General features: G+C 39.3%; 3 protein-coding genes and 1 long non-coding RNA gene across 5 annotated transcripts; 3 read left to right on the top strand and 1 right to left on the bottom strand.

Moving 5' to 3' along the window:
- Positions 1 to 10: 10 nt before the first annotated feature.
- krr1 (KRR1 small subunit processome component homolog) lies at positions 11 to 4,240 on the top strand. Its single transcript, XM_042078648.1, has 10 exons — positions 11 to 165; positions 480 to 655; positions 750 to 884; positions 1,001 to 1,126; positions 1,615 to 1,698; positions 1,879 to 1,935; positions 2,618 to 2,791; positions 2,937 to 3,014; positions 3,589 to 3,685; positions 3,901 to 4,240. The coding sequence occupies exons 1-10, from the start codon at positions 66 to 68 to the stop codon at positions 4,038 to 4,040; spliced, it is 1,167 nt and encodes a 388-aa protein (XP_041934582.1). The 5' UTR covers positions 11 to 65; the 3' UTR covers positions 4,041 to 4,240.
- Positions 4,241 to 4,946: 706 nt separating this feature from the next.
- On the top strand, positions 4,947 to 10,555 carry LOC121697343. 2 transcript variants are annotated; one of them, XM_042078835.1, is made up of 16 exons: positions 4,947 to 5,126; positions 5,446 to 5,502; positions 5,623 to 5,644; positions 5,776 to 5,858; positions 6,087 to 6,164; positions 6,284 to 6,373; positions 6,457 to 6,519; positions 6,796 to 6,885; positions 7,897 to 7,959; positions 8,099 to 8,218; positions 8,635 to 8,670; positions 8,794 to 8,861; positions 9,074 to 9,171; positions 9,366 to 9,412; positions 10,204 to 10,312; positions 10,450 to 10,555. In XM_042078835.1, exons 1-15 carry the CDS (start codon positions 5,073 to 5,075, stop codon positions 10,282 to 10,284), a joined length of 1,050 nt encoding a protein of 349 aa, XP_041934769.1. In that variant the 5' UTR covers positions 4,947 to 5,072; the 3' UTR covers positions 10,285 to 10,312; positions 10,450 to 10,555. The 2 variants fall into 2 exon arrangements, with proteins under 2 accessions (XP_041934769.1, XP_041934768.1); XM_042078834.1 differs by having other exon boundaries at positions 10,204 to 10,555.
- Positions 10,556 to 12,625: 2,070 nt separating this feature from the next.
- On the bottom strand, positions 12,626 to 15,238 carry glipr1a (GLI pathogenesis-related 1a). The gene is made up of 6 exons (XM_042079446.1): positions 14,892 to 15,238; positions 14,266 to 14,523; positions 13,987 to 14,102; positions 13,628 to 13,716; positions 13,495 to 13,521; positions 12,626 to 13,383 (listed from the first exon to the last, which is right to left on the bottom strand). The coding sequence occupies exons 1-6, from the start codon at positions 15,075 to 15,077 to the stop codon at positions 13,229 to 13,231; spliced, it is 831 nt and encodes a 276-aa protein (XP_041935380.1). The 5' UTR covers positions 15,078 to 15,238; the 3' UTR covers positions 12,626 to 13,228.
- A 2,130-nt stretch (positions 15,239 to 17,368) lies between these two features.
- LOC121697420 lies at positions 17,369 to 18,756 on the top strand. The gene is made up of 2 exons (XR_006026448.1): positions 17,369 to 17,545; positions 18,224 to 18,756. It is a non-coding gene; the product is annotated as an uncharacterized LOC121697420 (long non-coding RNA).
- Positions 18,757 to 19,228: the final 472 nt, after the last annotated feature.

Genomic DNA, 19,228 nt, shown 5'->3' with positions numbered 1-19,228 from the left:
TGCCTATTGTCACTAGGTGGCAATAATGCTCCGACGAATGGAAGTCACGCGTTTACAACAAAACGATGAAAAGAACATCCGGTTGTTTCAAGATGGCGCCGCCCGTGGAGGAAAGCGTGAAAGATCCACCACCTGAGAAAAAGGCTAAAAAAACAAAAAATCAAGGTACTTTGGTTAAAATTCCATATGCAAATAGACGTGTGACTGAATTATCTATGATTACAAACTAGTGTTTTATTCGCTGATAACTAATAATCCGCCGACAAACGATAAATAAAAGCCCCATTCACTTTGCCAGTGTGGCTTGTTTAGATACGTAGCCTAGCTCGTTGGCAAGCATGCCTAGTTTATCATTGGACTAAAACATCGACTTCTGAAGTGTACGTCCAATTACTGTCTTGGACACCTTTGTTTCGGGATCTCATGGTGAATAACCGTAACCATAAAAGTTTCATGCTAACACATGTTTACATTGACAGTTGATGAATCGGAGCTACTGACTGTACCAGAGGGATGGAAGGAACCTGCTTTCACCAAAGACGACAACCCCAGAGGTTTACTAGATGAGAGCAGTTTTGCCACCCTGTTTCCAAAATACAGGGAAGCATATCTGAAAGAATGTTGGCCCCTTGTACAGAAAGCCCTTGGAGAAGTAGTAAGTTAGCCTACTACATGCAATTGTGTTCACTGCCACCACTGCAGACTGGGCAAGTAAGCACACTAACAACACAATTGTGATGTTTTTGCAGTTTATTAATGCCAATTTGGATTTGATTGAGGGAAGTATGACCGTCAAGACCACAAAGAAGACGTTTGATCCATATGCCATCTTGAGGGCTAGAGATTTAATAAAGCTACTGGCACGAAGTGTACCATTTGAACAGGTGGGTTTGTGTTTTTGTTCTAATATTTGTCCAACAAGTGAAAATGGGTGATACGATTTGCCAGTGTGTCAGAATTCCTTCTCAGATATTAATAAATATTTGTATTAATTTCTCAGGCTGTCCGAATACTGCAAGATGACATGGCTTGCGACATCATAAAGATCGGCACATTGGTGCGGAACCGAGAACGCTTTGTAAAAAGAAGACAGAGGCTGATTGGACCAAAGGGATCCACATTGAAGGTGAGAGGCGGCCCTCCCTATGAATGATTCACAGTATGCTAAATTATTTTTCCTCAATGTGATTTTTGTTGGATGCCTCACTAACAACTCAACTATTCTTAGTATATGCTCATGCTTGATCATGTCAGTGAGTTTGATTGTGTTAGTAGAGCATTAGTTCCCTATATAAACAAATATTTATTGATTACTATGAATCAAATGTCCACATTTGTGCTTAATTTTCATCTGAGGGCTGCAATTGAATAAATCAGGGAAGACTCAGAGCTTAGCATCTTTTGAGTGCACCCCTTGATTGTAGCACTCTTGTTTGGTAAAATACTTCAGGAACACATTTAATAACTTTTATAATGTCAGGACCTCCTGTGTCTGCATCTTTCAGATGAATATGTCTTGACCTGTATTGCAGAAAGTCAGTAAAAGAAAGTGTAAAATGTAAAAACCTACACTTGCCCTTACGTGTTTTACATCTATTGCCTTTTCCCCCTTAGGCTCTGGAGCTGCTCACAAGCTGCTATGTGATGGTGCAGGGCAACACAGTATCAGCCCTGGGTCCCTTCAGTGGCCTCAAAGAGGTAATAACGTTGGTTGGTCAGCTCAATGCTCCCTCAAGTCCTGATGCACTTTAGTTCATGCATGAGGCACTTTGCTCATTGAGTGACTTTGCCCATCATTTTAATTAGTGCCCATTGTGTCTGTGATCTAGTTAATGATCATTAGTTATTTATGATTAATCCTTTAACTGCTCTTGACAGGTGCGGAAAGTGGTGTTGGACACAATGAAGAACATCCATCCTATTTACAATATTAAGGTACTTAAGATTCCAGTAGAATATTGACTGTGATATCAATACAACTTCAGTAGGTTTGAGATGTGCTGGAGGTAGAGCTCGTGGTTGCTCTGCAAAAAGTGTTAGGCTGATGGTTGTGCCCACCGACCCAGTGAGGAGTTCCATCCTTGTTCTGGACCACCTGATTGACACACTGTCATCTCTGGGTGCAGTTGCCACTGGGGCATGGCCTGGAGCTGAGGGAATCAAAGTTGGGCACAACATCTTAATATAAAGCATGTCGCAATATCCTCTATTATTTGAAACATGCATACAAAGATACTTGTCAGTTTTCATATCTTAGCCAAGTCAAGGAACTAGCTATTTTAGTAGTTGTTGGTTGCAGATTAAAAAAAAAAAACAACTTTGAGGTCCACACTGCCCAGACCGTAATTGAGAACAATGACTTTTGGACATGTCAGACTTGAACAACTCCATCCAATAAACACCAACAAACAGACTGATGGTGCACACTGACCCAACTGTTGTTTGTTTGTGTTTGTTTGGACAGTGTGCAAGCACCTTAAGGCGTCATATCAACAACATACATGCAGTCAATTTCTTATTTGTTTTTAACACTCACTATTGTGGAACACTTGTGTTGTTGAGGAGAAAAAAAGTGTGAACGCTGCCTAACGCACTAAATGTATCGTCCCTGCTTCAGACGTTGATGATCAAGCGAGAGCTTTCCAGCGACCCCGAGCTGCGCACCCAGAGCTGGGAACGCTTCCTCCCCAAGTTCAGGCACAAGAGCCTGGCCAAGCGCAAGCAGCCCAAGAAGAAGAAGGTGGTGAAGAAGGAGTACACGCCGTTCCCTCCACCACAGCCGGAGAGCAAGGTCAGTCATGTACCCACTACAGGAGGCTAACCTCACCAAACACCCAAATTAAGAACAAAAATGTCCCCTAAGTAAGTAATGACATTTCATGTTATTTTCACTGTCGGTGATTGTGTGTGTGTGTGTTTGTCTTTTAACTTTGCAGATTGACCAAGAGCTGGCAACAGGAGAATTCTTCCTACGTGAGAGTGAGAAGAGGAGAAAGAAGATGAGTGAAATAAAGGTAATAGTGGCCATGTGAAGTATTTTGTAATGCCAAAGTCTTTTAAATTATATATTTATCATTATTTTTTTCAACACTTAATTGTTGATGAAATTGCTAGTCTCCACGCATATACATTTATGCAAAGAGACTTGCTGTAGATGGGCAATTCCATGGAAAATTACATTTTTTGTAACATCCATAACGCCAATAAAATGGTATGGTATGATGTGAATCATTACATGAAATTTTAGCATTTGCTAGTTTTGGCTGAAGAATGTAAATGAGAAAAAATGCACGAAAAATGAATTATCATTCACATCATACAAATGCCAAGGCATTTCACTGGCGTTATGGATGTGACAAAAAGTCCATTTTCCGTGGAATTGCCCAGATAAAGAGTTTTTATAAGTGGAATATGATCCATGGGTATCCGTGGGGACCCCTGATCTTGGTACAGATATCTATTTTAAGTTAATGCTCATATTGCCTGGAGTTTTGAAGATGGTGCCTTCAGCTAATTGTTTTGACTTCTGATTACATCTTAATTTGTGTGTGTGCGTGCGTGGTGTGTTTTTGTTTGTTTTTACCAAAGGTGAAACAAGCTGAAGCCCTGAGTAAGAGACAGGAGGAACGGAACAAAGCTTTCATCCCACCCAAAGAGAAGCCTGTAGTGAAGAAGGACAAGAAAGGTACAGTCTTTTAACCACACCTTCTCTCATTTTCCATTCCAAGGCAAACTGATTGGCATGCCAAATATGCATGTCTAATCTTCCCCCAGACATCATAGTAAATTGTAGTTTGGTACAACTGATGTTGACATATAGCTTGTTTTCCTTTAGTTATTTAGCTTGTTTATATATACTTTATGTGAAATTACAAAAATGGACCCTTTTTGTCTTTGCAGACACAACAGAATCTAAAATTGACATCCAGGCCATCAAAGACAAAGTGAAAAAAGCTAAGAACAAGAAGCTTGGCGCACCCCCCACCCCTCAGCCCAGACCCTCAGATGAAAAAAAGAAGAAGAAGAAGAACAAAGGATAACCATGATAACCCGTAACCATGAGGACCATTATTTTCAGTCGACAAGGACAATGAAGCTGTAAACCACAGTTGTGCCGTGTGTCTTTATTTCGATGAAACAAAAACAAACAAATGGAGTAGAAGTAATGGAAGAAATGTTTTATAAAAGTTTTTTTTTAATAACCTGTATTCCCTGAAATAAAACAACTTGTACATATCAATCTGTCATCTGGAGAAATATGATTTTATCCAAAAGGCTCTTTTGTTTTATCTCTTGGGCCCTATATTATTTAGATCCTTTTGAGTTATTTTTTTTTCTTTGGACAAAATGATCGAAGTGGGTCCAGTATTGACCAGGTGCTAACACAAGTGAGAAAGAATATGGAATAATGAATTACTGTTGTTTTCCACACCATGGAAATTTGAGTGAAGGCATAAAATAACTAAAATACAATAGGTCACCCGCCTAGGAATACAGGAATACAATGACAAAACAATCAGTTTGGGAAAAGTCTGAAATTTATTTGGGAAAAGGGCAAAGGATTGATCTAACCCTGAACCTGGAATTTCACTGAGGTTAACGTTTTGTTGGTTTACACCATATACTGACATGGCAATGCATTATAGCAAAGTCCCCTCTGTCTTTAGTACAATGAATAGTTAAACTTTGTTTAAGCCAGCTAAAACGCCGACTACTGGGCAATAAATAAATATAATAGCATGTAGCCTTGACGATTGTCTCCATAATTTCACTTTGGGGATACATAAAGTTATCTATCTGCAACAGGTTCTAGAATCTTTGGTCGGGATGCTTTGGGCAACCTCATTGTGACATCATTCGGTTGTGATCGCATATTATGACGCACATTGAGAATTCAGAATTTTAGCCGTAAATGTTTCACTTTAACTCAGTTGTAACTTGACACTTTTCGAGACGGTCGGCTTTTGTTATAAGCTTGCGCTAATAACCCACTGCAATCAAGGCTGCCTTTTTTCAGACGGTGGTCTTTTGCGCCACCTGCTGTAATTCCCTTAGAATTCCTTCCAGTGCTGATGGAGACCAAGGGAACCATCGGATTTTGGTATTTTATGACATTCTCTCAGAGTGTAAGTCACCTCTCTGATTTAGTCTGGTTCAAGCGATCACACCTATTGAACTAGCCTACTTGTCACTGTCATAAGCAGTGTTATAGCTTCAGTAGATAATACTACATTTTATTATATATTTTGATCTAAAAAGAGCATACAAAGCTATCCCTTTATACAGCTGAAATTAGGCTATACAGGCCTATAGTCATTGTAGGTAGCCTACCTATGATCTGTATTATCTATTATTATGTATAATCTTTCTGAGAAACGGCAATGACCCAGTGCCATCCTTCTGTCTGTCTGCCTGTCTATGTCTATGTCCTTTCTGTCTTTGCAGCTGTTTTTTATGGCAGCCTTAGTACCTCTGCTATTCCTGTTGAAAACAGCAATTAATGTGAGTTTTCAGTAATGGTACCATCTCGAACAACAATATTTTAGCTTTTTTGTAGTTCAGTTGACCTAATCAGTGTTGACACCATGTCTTCAAGCTAACAAAGTCTTTCTATATCCACAGGGTGTACTGAAAGAACACAATGGTATGTTTGATATTGGTCATATACTCTAGAGCATCTAATTTTTACTCTTTATTTTAGGATATGGATTTGTTTTTTGCTTACAGTTACATTGTTTCTTAACCCTTTAAAATCCTTCTTTGTCTGCTCTCTAGGGTCTGGATCAAAACTGGATGATAGAGTGCTCCAACTCTTTGGGGAGAGCTATGAGGCACAGATAACAGAGCTGCATTTAAAGGTATACCTATAGGTTTATGTCAGAGCTCCAGAGAAATAACCTTTTTAAGTGTTGTCATGTCCGATCCAGAGAAATTATGTCAACCTGTATACTTGTGTGTCATTATTGAATGTCATAAGTGGGTATGTTTTTTGTTGTTTGTTTAACCTTATCAGTCATCCTATTAGAAATCAACTCCATCTCATAATTACCAAACTTTGTCTATGTTCGTCAACCTTTCCTTTTCAGAATAAAAAAGTGCAAGACCATCTACAAAACTGTATGGATTCTCAGCTCTGCACAGAGCAGGAGAATGAGAAATTGAAGGTGAGTAGTGTCTTCATTTGACTTTCATTATTTGATTAAGCTATTCATACATTCAGGGTGAACACAGTGAATGCATCATGACTTATATTCTCCTCCGGGGTACTGTCTCCGTATTGCAGAGAGAAAACAAGGACATGAAAGAGAAAATCAAACTTCTCACTCAGACCTTATTGCAAGAGCAAGAAAATAACAGTCGCCTGAAGGAAATGGTAAGTTTATTTTGCAATTATGTTGTTTCACATTTGTTCACACATGATAGGCTAATTCACTGCCCATCCCCTGTGACTTACAGGCATCTAAGAACCAGCGAAATATCCCATCTGCAAGATCTTTCATGATGGCAGTCTTCTCAATGGTTTGTTCAATCTAAGTTATTGGACTGTAGTAGGCTACTCCTTTTACACCACATGTGTATAGCTTCCACGTTCTATTCTATTCTCTTCCTCTTCTCCGCTTCTCATCCCCCTTTTCCTTCTTATCACCCTGCCTGTTTCAGACAGGGCTGCTCAAACTCCCTGGCACTTTCACATTCATTCTCAGTGTTAAGTCTAAATAGACATGTGAATATATTTCCTCATGTTGTGAAATACAACTGAAATGTATAATGTCAATTTGTCTTTCCTTTCTGTAGATCCTAGCCAGAAATAAAGTGCAAAAACTGCAGACAGCTATCGAGTCCTACCAGAAAGACAACGCCAATCTAAGGAACCAGCTTAAAAGTGTGAGTTTAGATCAGTGGTCCCCAAACTTTTTCTTCCGAGGGCCAGCTCACTATGCCTGGCTCTAAGAGAGGGCCAGAGTATATCAACCATAAATAGCTTAGTGCTGTGAACAACAGCAGTCTACCTTAGTTGAATATTCCATTACATTTGCTAGCTGTGTTTATGTTGCCACCATGCCATATCAGTGTAAAATGTAGCTTAAATGAAATAATACTAATAAAAAGACTCAAGTTGTGAACAAGCAATATCCTACAAATAATTTAAAGTTATCAAACTATGAGAGTTTTATGAAGTGCTGGCAAACACATCTGAAATGACCACCATTCTAACTTTTACTCACCTGATGAGAACTTTGAACTCTGTATGAACATTTGAACGTGTGAATAAAAAATAGAAATAATTATCCCAGAAAGTCCCAGAAATATGACTTGAATAGAAGTTAGTTAGTTATTAACAAATAATTGATAAACTTTTAGAATACTTTGAGCACTGATGCAGTCAGCATAGGCCTCTTACATTGTTTGCAGGTAGGCATACATTTCATTCCGTTTTCGATGGCAAACGTGAAACAGCGCCAAAACAACCACTAGTGGACAAAAGGAGTATTACATGTGTACTGTTAAGACTCGCCATAGAGAATGAATGGGGAAATTACGGAGGTTATAGTTTGACGATGTCGTACTCCCGTGCGAGCCAGATGCTATATATACCACGGACATGTTTTGGGGGGCCACCTAAAATGAGTTGGCGGGCCGTAGTTTGGGGACCACTGGTTTAGATGGATACACTACATTTTGAGGTGCATTCTTGCTAAACCATATAATAAGAAATAAAAAGAAAAACATAAAAAAAACTATTATATTATTATTATTGCGAACAGTGTAATAGTCATGCAGTTACTGGAACAAATATGAAATTATATTACAATTGAACAATGGTAACAATGACAAATGTAAAATATTTTCATAGATGAATAAGACACTATTCACTACTCTCAATGTCCATTGTAGGTGCAGTCTGAAATGGAGCTCTGCCGGAGAGAGAATGCATCACTGAAGGACCAGGTTCAATATGTACGTTTTAACAGCTAGCCTACTGTACATGTTGTGATCTTTCAGCTGGCAATATATTGTATGAGTGCTGCTGTTGAACCTAACAATGTCAAAAAGAGAGAGAGGAGAGAGAGTAATGATGTATATCTTGCACCATTAGGCCACAATACAGATTGAAGTTGAGAGACGTCATCCGGAGCCCAAACTGACGGCTCTTCAGCACAAGATCCAAAAACTGGAGAAAGAGCTGGAAGGCAAAGAAGAGTCCTGCAAGACTCGAGTGAGTCCCTTCACCTTCCGTAACTTATGGTCCACTCACAGTTCATCAAAAAACAAAATTGAATGTCCGCACACTTGCTCCCGTTTTGCTTTTTCTTTAATTTAATTTCACCAAGTACTTGCAAGTGTGCAGACATTCAATTTTGTTTTTTGATTGTCTGACCCTTTTGTCCTGCACCTGCGTTTTGGATGTGCGCACCTCTACCTTAGCTACCACTCACAGTTCAGCCAACAGATGGGAAAGTTTGTTCGGAAAGAGGGGCGCGTATATTATGCTTTCATTAGTCACATTTATATTTATGAAAAATGTTGCTGCTGTCATTCTCATGTTAGCTGATACTGACGAAGAGACAAGTAGGTTTATTAAAATAGTTGTTTGTTTTTATTTTTCATAAATTGAGTGGTTTCTATTTACAGATGGCATCACTGGAAAAAACAGCACACAAGAGACTGGTATGAATTTTTGATCAACCATTATGTGACCCGATACCATAGTATAATAACATATTTGTAATCAATGTGCTACTCACTCAGATGAATGTTTTTGATGTTTTTTTTATGTTTTTGTTGACACAGATTAAGGCCTCATCTCTACAACGTGAGCTGAATGACAAGAAGGCAGAGGTCTTCTTTCTACATCATAGGTATGTATGGGCGTGTCTTACAATTACAATTCATGTTATTTTTTTATTGTTCTCTAATTTAAATTATGGCAAAATGTAACGTTCATGCACACACTGAAGCTATCATGTGGTGGGTGGGAGCATTGACCGAAACCTCAGAACGTGTGAAGCGGTTGTATAATATGATCCATGCAAAAATGGATTCTGGATCTCATTGTCTTCTCCGCATGCAGGCTTATGGACTTCATGGACTGGGTGGCTGAGCTGAGGGGAACACAGTTTGTGCCCCTGCCTCTCTACCCTCATAACCAGAAACCCTCCCACAAAAGAGGTGAGTTGTGGTCAATGTGGGTTATTTGCCAGAAGTGAGCTCTCTTCAGATGTTTGACATTTAAGTGCACATTTTTGTTTAGCTAAGATGTGGAACACAATGTTTTTGAAGTGATCAACATGAGTGTATAAACATGTACACCTGAGCAAATTGACTTGTGTGTGTTAACACTGGTTTCTGTTTCTTGTCTTTAGTGAGAGACGGCTGGAGGGATTTGCTGACTGAAAGCAGGCTTCAGTTGGTAGGTTAAACTGGAGCATGTCATACTGGTGTCAATGTTTGCGTGAATATATTCAGGATGTACAGTACAGTATTCTCAGAGCTTCTGCAATTGTTTCTTAGAATTTCACCATGTTTTCCCTATTTACATACAGTGCTGGCCAAAAGTATTGGCACCCATGCTAAAGTTGACTGAAAAGAGGAATATAAAATCATCTTTTGGAAATTGATCTTAATGCCTTAAGTGAAAAATGAGGAAATATCTAACCTTTAAGGACACCAATTTTCTCAATGCTCATTGAGCTCAATGCAAATCAAACCAGCTAATAGGCTAACTGAAATAACACCCATGCCAATCTCTATGGTGAAGGGTATGTGATGATGTGGGGCTATTTTAATTCCAAAGGCCAAGGTAACTTTATCAGGATGCACAGTATTCTGGATCCATGAAATAACTGGCCTTTAAAAATAAAAGTCTGCCTGTCTCTATGGGAATTTAACATAGGGGTGCCAATACTTATGACCCCTGTATTTTAAGGAAGAACATTTATTTATTTATGATACATTATTCATTCACTAAGAAAATTGGTGTCCTTAAAGGTTAGATATTTCCTCATTTTTCACTTAAGGCATTAAGATCAATTTCCAAAAGATGATTTTATATTCCTCTTTTCAGTCAACTTTAGCATGGGTGTCAATACTTTTGGCCAGCACTGTACATGTATCTTTGTATTTTATATCCCACTATAATCAGTCACCAACTCTGGACTCTCAGATTAATGCACCAGTTTTATTTTCTACTTCCAACCACAGATTCCTGAGGAACAAGGGGACTTTACCTCAGAGCTGGGCCCCAGAATGGCCTCAGTCAACCAGGCCAGCTTCTACCTCTGAATACCCCAGAATGGCCTCAGTCAACCAGGCCAGTTTCTACCTCTGAATACCCCAGATTGGCCTCAGTCAACCAGGCCAGCTTCTACCTCTGAATACCCCATAATGGCCTCAGTTAACCAGGCCAGCTTCTACCTCTAAAGACCCAGAATGGCCTCAGTCAACCAGGCCAGCGTCTACCTCTGAAGACCCTAGCAGTGCCCTTTGTCTTACCTTGATCTGCTCAGGGGCCTAAACAGAACATACTTTTTTATTTATATTAAACCATCTTATTGACCCCAAGGCTGACCCTGTTGCTGTATAATGGACCAGTTAACTGTTTTAATGCACTTTACCTTTTCTTACAAAGTTCTTATTTTTCTGTTATTTCATACTCTTATTTTTAAAGCTGTCTTAAACGATGTACATACAATGTGTATGAGTTGTACTATATATAATTGTCATATATATGTAAATGTGTATATAATGTACAGTATGTATGTAAATTATACATATGTAAACAAACGTGCCCTATTTTGCCTTTCACAATGAAGAATCATGTAAAATATCTGATTGATAGTCCTTGTGCATTTGTAGATTCATAGATTACAGCACTTTATGATCTAGAAAATAATGTTTTAATTGCTACCATGGATTGGATTGAATAGTCTTTAATGTCCCCTAAGGGCAGTTTGGTTCACAGCCAGTAGTCAGCAGAAACACACTCAATCAACATAAAACATGAGATTTAACCTCTTCATAAACATACTCCATACTGATGGTCAATGCTTATGGTTATGGGATTTGGCAGACACTTTCCAAAACGACTTACAAATAAAATAATACAATAGTTAAATTAACAATAAGACTAATAAAAATAAACAATGAAAACAAACAAATACTATAATATAAATCATAACTGACAGGCTCAAAACATATAACATAAAAAATGCTTAATTAACTAAGTGTATGCTGAACATATGCCTTTAGACCTCTCTTGAAAGACCCAAAACTATCACAGGAACAGAGAGCACTGGGCAACTCATTCCACCAACAAGGAACCACTGAGGAAAAAAGTCTTTTGACCTAGCGTTTATGGCTGGTCGACACAACAGACGCTCATCAGAAGACCGCAGTGGGCGGTTGGGGAAGTACAGCTTCATCTGTATGTTAATCTGCCCTTAAACATTTTCTCTCTACTGATAATGGCCTACCAATGCATTGTTAAACAGGGAATTCCTTTAGCCATTTCACTTGACGATCAGATCTGTTCTGATATGATTTTGAAGCTAAAGAAAAGGTTCTTTCACTCAAGGGGCTATCCTGATAATTGGTTGGACACATCACTTAAAGTATACTTACTTCATTAAAATAAACAGAGGCGGACAGAGTACACAGCTTCATTACTTGAGTAAAAGTACAGATACCCTTTGCTAAATTTTACTCAAGTAAAAGTACAACAGTCAGATGTCTACTTAAGTAAAAGTACTGAAGTACTTGTTTTTAAAAGTACTTGAGTATCAAGAGTACAAGAGTAGCCTACATTTTGTAAATATTGCATTACTACTGCCACAGTGCTTACATTTATGTACAGAAACGTCCTACATGGAGTTATGAAAAAATGTAATGTTAATACCAAAGGAATTGAAAGTAAAATCAAGTCATTTTTATCTTTTTACCATGTTGTCAGGGATGGGCAGTATTTCTAATACATGTATTTAAAATACGTATTTCAAATACAAAATACTATTTTGTAATTGAAACACTTAAAGCGACAACTATCATTAACTTGTTCAGAAAATTGAAATAGTCTGGCGAGGTGGGGCCACAGGTTGGCACATTCCCAGGATGGACCTGCTGCGTCTTCATCCATTGTTTCGTCCATGGTTTTGTCTCTTATCTAAATCTGACCATGGAGTTGACTTAGGCGGAAAGGTGATTGCACAATCCAATCACGTTTGAGAGGGAAACAACAAATTGAGGGTTTCCGAGATTTTTCTTTTTTTCCTTCTTTTTTAAAAGTAGTAACAGGTACTCACGGTTATGGATAAAAATGTAGTGGAGTAAAGAGTATAATATTTGCCTCTCAAATGTACTTGAGTAAAGTCACCAAAAAAGATACTCGAGTAAAGTACAGATCCCTCAAAATTGTACTCAAGTACTGTACTCAAGTAAATGTACTCCGTTACTATCCGGCTCTGAAAATAAATAACCTTACAATTTGGTTTCCAAGTAAAATGATAGATCATATATTTCCAAGCAAACAAAAAGACTGTCTATGATATTAAAAGTATTATTGACACCCATTGGCACATTATTGAAAGCGAGGAACAATTGAAAGAGCTAGATTCATGTGGAAACTGTACATCTTGCATTGTAAGATTTAATTATCCTAAACATTTTACACATGAACACACACTGATTTAGTAATGACAGGATTTAGTAATTTAGTACTTGTAGATGGGCTTTAGTAATTTCTCTTAATTTGTTCCCTGTCCATTTCTGTATGATAAAACTACACCAACATTATGAGCCAGAGTCTTGGAACATTTGAGTGCTATCAGGAGAATGATGATGCACCTGTGTCATGGCATTTTCAATCAGCCAGTCACTCTACTGTATCTCTGATCGACGAGGGCTGGGCATTGAGAGGGCTTCCCCTTGTGGAAGAGGCACTGATTCTAACAAGAAATCACTACAGTGAGAGGTTCTCTGGATCTTTAAGCTTTGAGGAGATATGAAAATCATTTATCTATAGACTAGATAAACTAGATGTGAAGTGTTAAGTAGATATAGATAAGTTATCTATATCTACTTAACACTTCACATCTAGTTTTCATAAGAGCAAAAGGCACAGACCTTAGGGACAATTTTCAACTAACTGCTTTTGGCCAAATAAAGTCAGGGTGATCAGAACAGGACATCCTGTCATGAACCATTAAAGCCCCCAGCCTGTGCATTACGTGTGTCATTCATAGACAAATATGTTTGGGTATTGCATCTTGATTGTGTATGCGGAGGCGAAGATGAGCAGGAGAGCCACTGGCCTCAGGACGAGCACTGCCAGGCAGAAGGTGCCGCAGGTGGTCTTCTCCGGATCCCATTCTGGGCTCCAGTGGTAGCCTGAGCTCGGACAAAAACAACAACAATACACATTTTACCACTGACCACACAGAGAGTTAAGTTAAATTATATGTGCAAATGGTTGTGAAGGAAAATATATAGCCTACGTACGTCTGATTGCATCTCGGGTTGGGTCATCTGGAAAGGAATCACATGGGTGATGATGAGTGCAGATGAGTACGGAGTAATTATTGATTGATTATCTAATTCTGCACTGTGAGCTACAGTACATGACAGTACTTACGACAGAGTGAGCCGTCACATGTGTCAGTAGCAGCACATTTGCTGCATTTTCCTCCCGTTAGATATGGCTTCTCACCCTGAAAGTTCCCCCTGAGAGGAGAGGTTGAACTTCCTGAGGTCATTCCACCAAAGATCAGTGATAAAAATAAAGGTGTCGTGCAACATGATCCATTTAAGACTTACAACTCTGATGTGGCCCAAAAAAAGCCATGTGATGCACGTATGATACAGCTTATAATGCCTTTTTAAGGAAACATATGATGCACCAATGGGGTAACAGGCACATAGTCACATGGCCACAGAGCATTCCATATCATTTCACTTGTTTTGGCATTCAGCTAGTTAGATGTGGTTACTTACGCTGGCGAGTAGTTGCACAAAAAATGGGCACTGGCATGACCTTCGCTAAAGCCTTTGACTCCATCAGGACAAATATGGACAGCACACCCAACTTTATAGCTGTCGGCCCACACCACCTGAACACACAAAATGAAGGTGACAAACACCAGAACTCATTTACTTTCTATGCAAACGTGAGTGAATACATTGACATAAGTGTGTGAGTGTCACTCTGCTGATACTTATTTCCTCACATTAGAGACTAATTACATCTAGCATTTTAGAGATCAGTCCATTTACCTGGGTATAGTGGCCACACGGTTTGCCTGGTGTGCAGTAGTTGTGGTCATAATTATAGTCTTTTAACTCGCCATCCACCCATGACTTCATGGCCTCCTCCACAGAGAAGGTGTTAGGTGGATATCCCGTCCAGAGATTCTCCCCCACAGATGGGAAGGTGGGGTGCACCTTCTTCACATCCTTCAGGTGAATATTGTGGTCGAAGACGCACATTCTTGCCCACGCTCTTGCCGTTATTGCCAGTGCTGCATCCCAAGTCTGAGACGAGACGGATATCTATTACATTCCATTCTATTTGATTCCATTTGCCTTATTGGTCATTATTGAAGTGTGATGCAGGTACAAAGCAAAAATTGCTCATTTGTTGAAATCATGACTTTTTGGAACATATAATTCTATCCATGTATTGTATGCTGATACTTAGTTTCACACAAAAGTTTACATGGGTTCATCATTTGTTTGTGAAATCTTTGACTATGCTAGATGTTCATTCAGATGTGAACTGTTTACAGAAACACCTCTCCTATTTTGATGTTGTGGGGACAATTGCCCAGCCGTAACACCAGTGCCTGACTGACATGCAGAAACTGTGCAAGTTGTTGCAAAAGCTTTCGAGTTTGTCTTACCATATAGCGCATGTTGCCCGCTGCCGGTTTCACCCTAGACCGATTGAGGTTGTGGCTTTTCACACAGTCATCTATAAACTTTTCATCGGTGATGTCTGGCAGTGGCAGACCTGGTGTTGGCATCACCATGGCAGGGAACTCCATAACGATCATCAGACACACCACACCCATCCACCTCCCAGCCATGGTGCAAGTAGCTCCTACAACCTGCTTTTTATCTCTTGCTTCGTCCTCTTCTCTCCACCTTTGGCTATATTTTCACCATCTGACTAGATCTTTTCCTCTCTTTCGCTTTGCTGTTGCTTGAGAGTTTACAGTGTTACCGCTCTCTCAGTTTCTGACCAGGAAGGAAGTGAGTCAAAAAGCACTTCCACATTTTAAAACCGCTGCAGCTGGTGAAAGAGTCTCATTTTTTCCCGGATGTCTATTTCTTCTCTTCTCTTCTTACTCAGGGTGTGGAATCCATTACTATCTTTTTTTTATGAATAGCACAACTGAACTGAGGTAGATTTTCATTTTACAAGAAGTTCATAGAAAGCACAGTGTATATCTATATCCAAAAAAAGTAAGAATGAGTCACAGTGTGAGAGACAGTGAGACACATTTTTAATTGTGTATTTGTTCTACTTTGATTGTATGTATCAAAAGTTCATGAGCAAATTACTAGCCACAAAAGCACAGACTTCTTGGAACTATATCTTCCACATGGCCTAGGAGAGTACTGAGGAGAATATTTTGACATCTTTTGGAGAAGGGGGATATTTGGAGGGGGTTGGGGGGGGGGGATACCTGGAGGGGGCTTCATACACTCAGGTGGTCCCTCAGAAGTCATAAGGCAGAGTGGGATTTATGAATTCCAAATCTGGGAAATACCAGAGAATACCAAACAACTCAATTTTCCTTGTTTTCCAAAATGCCATTGCTTTCACCTATCTCACTCCACATTACAAGATACGAAGAGCAAGGTTATCTCTCGCCATCATACCTCACATGGGCTTCCTTCCAGCTCCTCATCAGATCTCTCCTCTGGACACAATGTTGTTGTGTCCCTTCTCTGTACACATCTGTCTGATTTGCTCTTCTTCTGTTCTCATAACTTACAACTCTCTTTTTTTTGCTAAAATGTATGGGTTTAGGCTTAAGTGACAGGAAATTCACCTGGCAACACATCTTGCTTTCAACTACACACTCAAAACATCCTGTCTCTGTGAGGGGTGCAGAAATGTCATGTCTTGCATCCAATGTGCAAGCTCTAACTGAGTAATGCAGGCATGAGTGAGAGTGGAGGAGTTCGGTCATTGCTGAGGTGTTCTGTAATTATGTCATTTTAATGTAGCCCGAAATTATATTGGCCCTATTTTTTAAAAAGAAAGTTGTGGCGATTCAGACGGGTTTCTGCCCCACGAAAATGTATGGTCACGGCACCAATGATTGTAACAGTCATTGCGCCGCATGCTTACTGCAAAATACACATTTGTAGCACAAAAAATCGCCTGAAACTGCCTTTCCAGCGCAGGCAAACCGCTGGATAACCCCCTCCAAAGGAGGGATTTTGCGCCGATAGGGGCGGTGTTACGCACTGCCCATTAAAATACATAGGGCAGGGAAGCGTTGTCCTTGCACGAAAAAAAGGCCTTTAAGGTAATGGCAGCACGTTTAATTCATTTATTTTCGTGATGACTTGGGAGACTGGGTTGACCAGGCCATCTTCTACCTAGAAAGTTATTATAAAAACATTAGCTAAAGTACATATCTCAGAAAACCTTAGTTATGAAGAAAGAAAGGGAGAGAAGAAACTGTCTCTAAATATCAGTTCACTAGTTCACATTCCAGAATTTGCATCAAGACATAATAGTGGTGGCAGGTAGACTGCGAATAAGTAACCTGACTGATTGAAGAAGGAGGCGTGGTAAATTCCGTCACGCTCCTCCCGAACTTTCGTTTGTAAACGCCATTTGGTGTTTGAGAATGGGGATGGGGTGAAATGATAGTCTGAATGTAACATTCACAAAAGCAGGGGCAAAAGCAGGGGCAAAAGCATATGATAGATAATTGTAAAAGGATACTTAATGTCATGAGTATGTCTGCAGTGGTTAAAGTGGGATTTGGCAGGTGGGCAACCCCTAAAATCCAGTGTCTGTGCAATGGGGGAAAATGACTCACCGTTGGACAACATATATGAGTATCATGGTGTAGCAATACTTTTTGGACAAGAATTGCTAGCTTCTTGGTCACCTCTGTACATGCGAAAAATTAACTCACCATTTATTTTAACAATATCATTGCGCTATATGAAAGAATATATTTATTATTAATTTATCTGAGGTGGCGGAACTGCTCCTCCCCGTTCCCCCCCCACTTTAACCCCTGGGTATTCACCATATTCACACGGCGGCCATCTTTCTATGACGTCATGCTCAGGGTGGGAATCCTCTGGGGAAGTCCAAACATAATAGCTCAAAAACTGTCAGCTGTCCAGTGTTTGTGATTAGCCCAATTACGTATGGCAAGATGGTCCAAAAACGTAACCTATCTACCAACCTTGACATGCCAAGAAATCGAAACATGGACAGATGAACAGGTCAGCACCTCTAAATTAATTAAGAAAAAAGGATACAGCAACTGGATTGAACGTTATATCCACGATGTTAAAGGTAAGACGATATGGCTAACTGCTAACTTAATACCACTTTATTAACTGGGTTGCACCGATAAACCTGTATAAAGGCACGGCCTTGTCTATCATTTCTGTTCAGAACAACTCAGGCTTGCATTTAAACCAGCCTGATTTTAGTAGCCTTGAGACCGTTTCACGTGGATATACTATTGAATTTTGAGCTCTAGGTAACCTCTAAGTGTTATCGTTAGCCTTAAACTGCCGACAGATTCAAGATGTAAACTTCTTGTATCACAGTAGAATACTCTGTTAGCCGGTCAGGCTGTCTTCCTAACCAAACTAGGCTATAGTTTATGTTTTTTTTGTGTGCAACCCACGTCATAGCTTATTTATCTCCCTGTTTATCCTTTCATTTTATTGGCTTATTTTCGCGGCGAAAAGTCAAAGTTGTCTACTAATGCAAGTTATGTTCTGCTTTCAGTCAGGGTTAAGGAGGGTGGGACTAATGCCAATATTGTCAGGGTCAGGGCGAAGGCATACCCCAGTATGTTTAAAAATGAGCCAGCTTACAGGGTACAGGCTAATGATGTCAAATTAGCATACTATATATTTTTTCCCAAGATGAACTTAACACTTTGTGTTGACATATGCAAAGCCTGTTGCTAAATACTTAGCCATGAACTAGTTTTAAATATATTTTCTTTTTTTTTTTCAGGTTGAATTGATCAGCGGATTCAACAAACCAGCTGTGCCTGTGAAGCACGTCTCGGGCACTGCTCACACCTTATTGGCCTCCTGTATACTCTTGCTCATTACTCTAAATTAGGATACAAATCAGTCCCCCTAACCAAATGTAAGACCTCCTTACCCCAAACTTGGCACATCCCTTCTTGAGAATTAGGCCTAGGGCCCAAACCTGTCACTCTTAAAAATTAACAAGGTCAAATCCAACAAGACCTACAGTTGTCATACTTAAGTAAAAAAAAATTATGGCCATGTCGAGTCAAACTGCTCATACCTGAGAAGAACAGTGGATAGAACCTTTTCCTTCAAGCATGACCATGAATATCACTCACAAGTCATGGGATAGATGGCTCTTACAGGAGCAAAATGGTTGAATTTTTTTTTTGTAATGTGCCAGGAGGATTACTATCTGGAGAGAGTGCACTTTGATGCCATCTTAAGTGGCCACAGCCCCATTGTTATGTACATAAACTTTATCATTAAAAATGTATTTCTTCATCTGTAGCTACTGTGTTCACCTTATTGATGTCCATGTTGTAAGCTAATGTAGCATCAACATTAAAGCCAAAGTTTAAATGCATTACAAGTAAAATAACTACATTGTGTTGCTTTAGAATCTATTCAGTTTATTTAATTTCCAGTTAAGAATGTGAAATGTCATGACTGACATAACTCCATGCCTAAAAGATGCAAAAAACATGCCCTCTGCCATTGGCTGAAGGGACAAGAACAATGATCTGTGTCTCAGTCCTATAAAAATATAAGTATAGAATAGAAGAAAATAGAAAATCGACGCCTTTTATTTTTTACTGTACAATACAGAGATCAGCACAATGTTAATGCACAAGGAAAATAAATGACTGTATGAGTTTGTGTCCAAAGTATTGCTAATACTGTAGAAAGTACTATAGTAACAACACTGTAGAAAAAGACTTCATGTTGGATAATGCGTGCGTGCGTGTGTATGTGCGGGTTT

Source organism: Alosa sapidissima, chromosome 22 (assembly GCF_018492685.1).
Source record: "Alosa sapidissima isolate fAloSap1 chromosome 22, fAloSap1.pri, whole genome shotgun sequence".
In the NCBI taxonomy this organism is placed as follows: Eukaryota; Metazoa; Chordata; class Actinopteri; order Clupeiformes; family Clupeidae; genus Alosa; species Alosa sapidissima.
The sequence above is the reverse complement of the archived record's forward strand: the minus strand, read 5'-3'. Positions and strand labels throughout refer to the sequence as shown.

Excerpts from the sequence above, each read along its gene's own strand:
- krr1 (XM_042078648.1), top strand. The coding sequence starts at position 66 with ATGAAAAGAACATCCGGTTGTTTCAAGATGGCGCCGCCCGTGGAGGAA. Across the intron at positions 656-749 it reads AGAAAGCCCTTGGAGAAGTA|TTTATTAATGCCAATTTGGA; the intron begins GTAAGTTAGCCT and ends ATGTTTTTGCAG. Across the intron at positions 1,699-1,878 it reads CCTTCAGTGGCCTCAAAGAG|GTGCGGAAAGTGGTGTTGGA; the intron begins GTAATAACGTTG and ends TGCTCTTGACAG.
- LOC121697343 (XM_042078835.1), top strand. The coding sequence starts at position 5,073 with ATGGAGACCAAGGGAACCATCGGATTTTGGTATTTTATGACATTCTCT. Across the intron at positions 5,645-5,775 it reads TGTACTGAAAGAACACAATG|GGTCTGGATCAAAACTGGAT; the intron begins GTATGTTTGATA and ends TCTGCTCTCTAG. Across the intron at positions 8,862-9,073 it reads GTCTTCTTTCTACATCATAG|GCTTATGGACTTCATGGACT; the intron begins GTATGTATGGGC and ends CTCCGCATGCAG.
- glipr1a (XM_042079446.1), bottom strand. The coding sequence starts at position 15,077 with ATGGCTGGGAGGTGGATGGGTGTGGTGTGTCTGATGATCGTTATGGAG. Across the intron at positions 14,524-14,891 it reads CGGGCAACATGCGCTATATG|ACTTGGGATGCAGCACTGGC; the intron begins GTAAGACAAACT and ends GTCTCGTCTCAG. Across the intron at positions 13,717-13,986 it reads TTGTGCAACTACTCGCCAGC|GGGGAACTTTCAGGGTGAGA; the intron begins GTAAGTAACCAC and ends CTCTCCTCTCAG.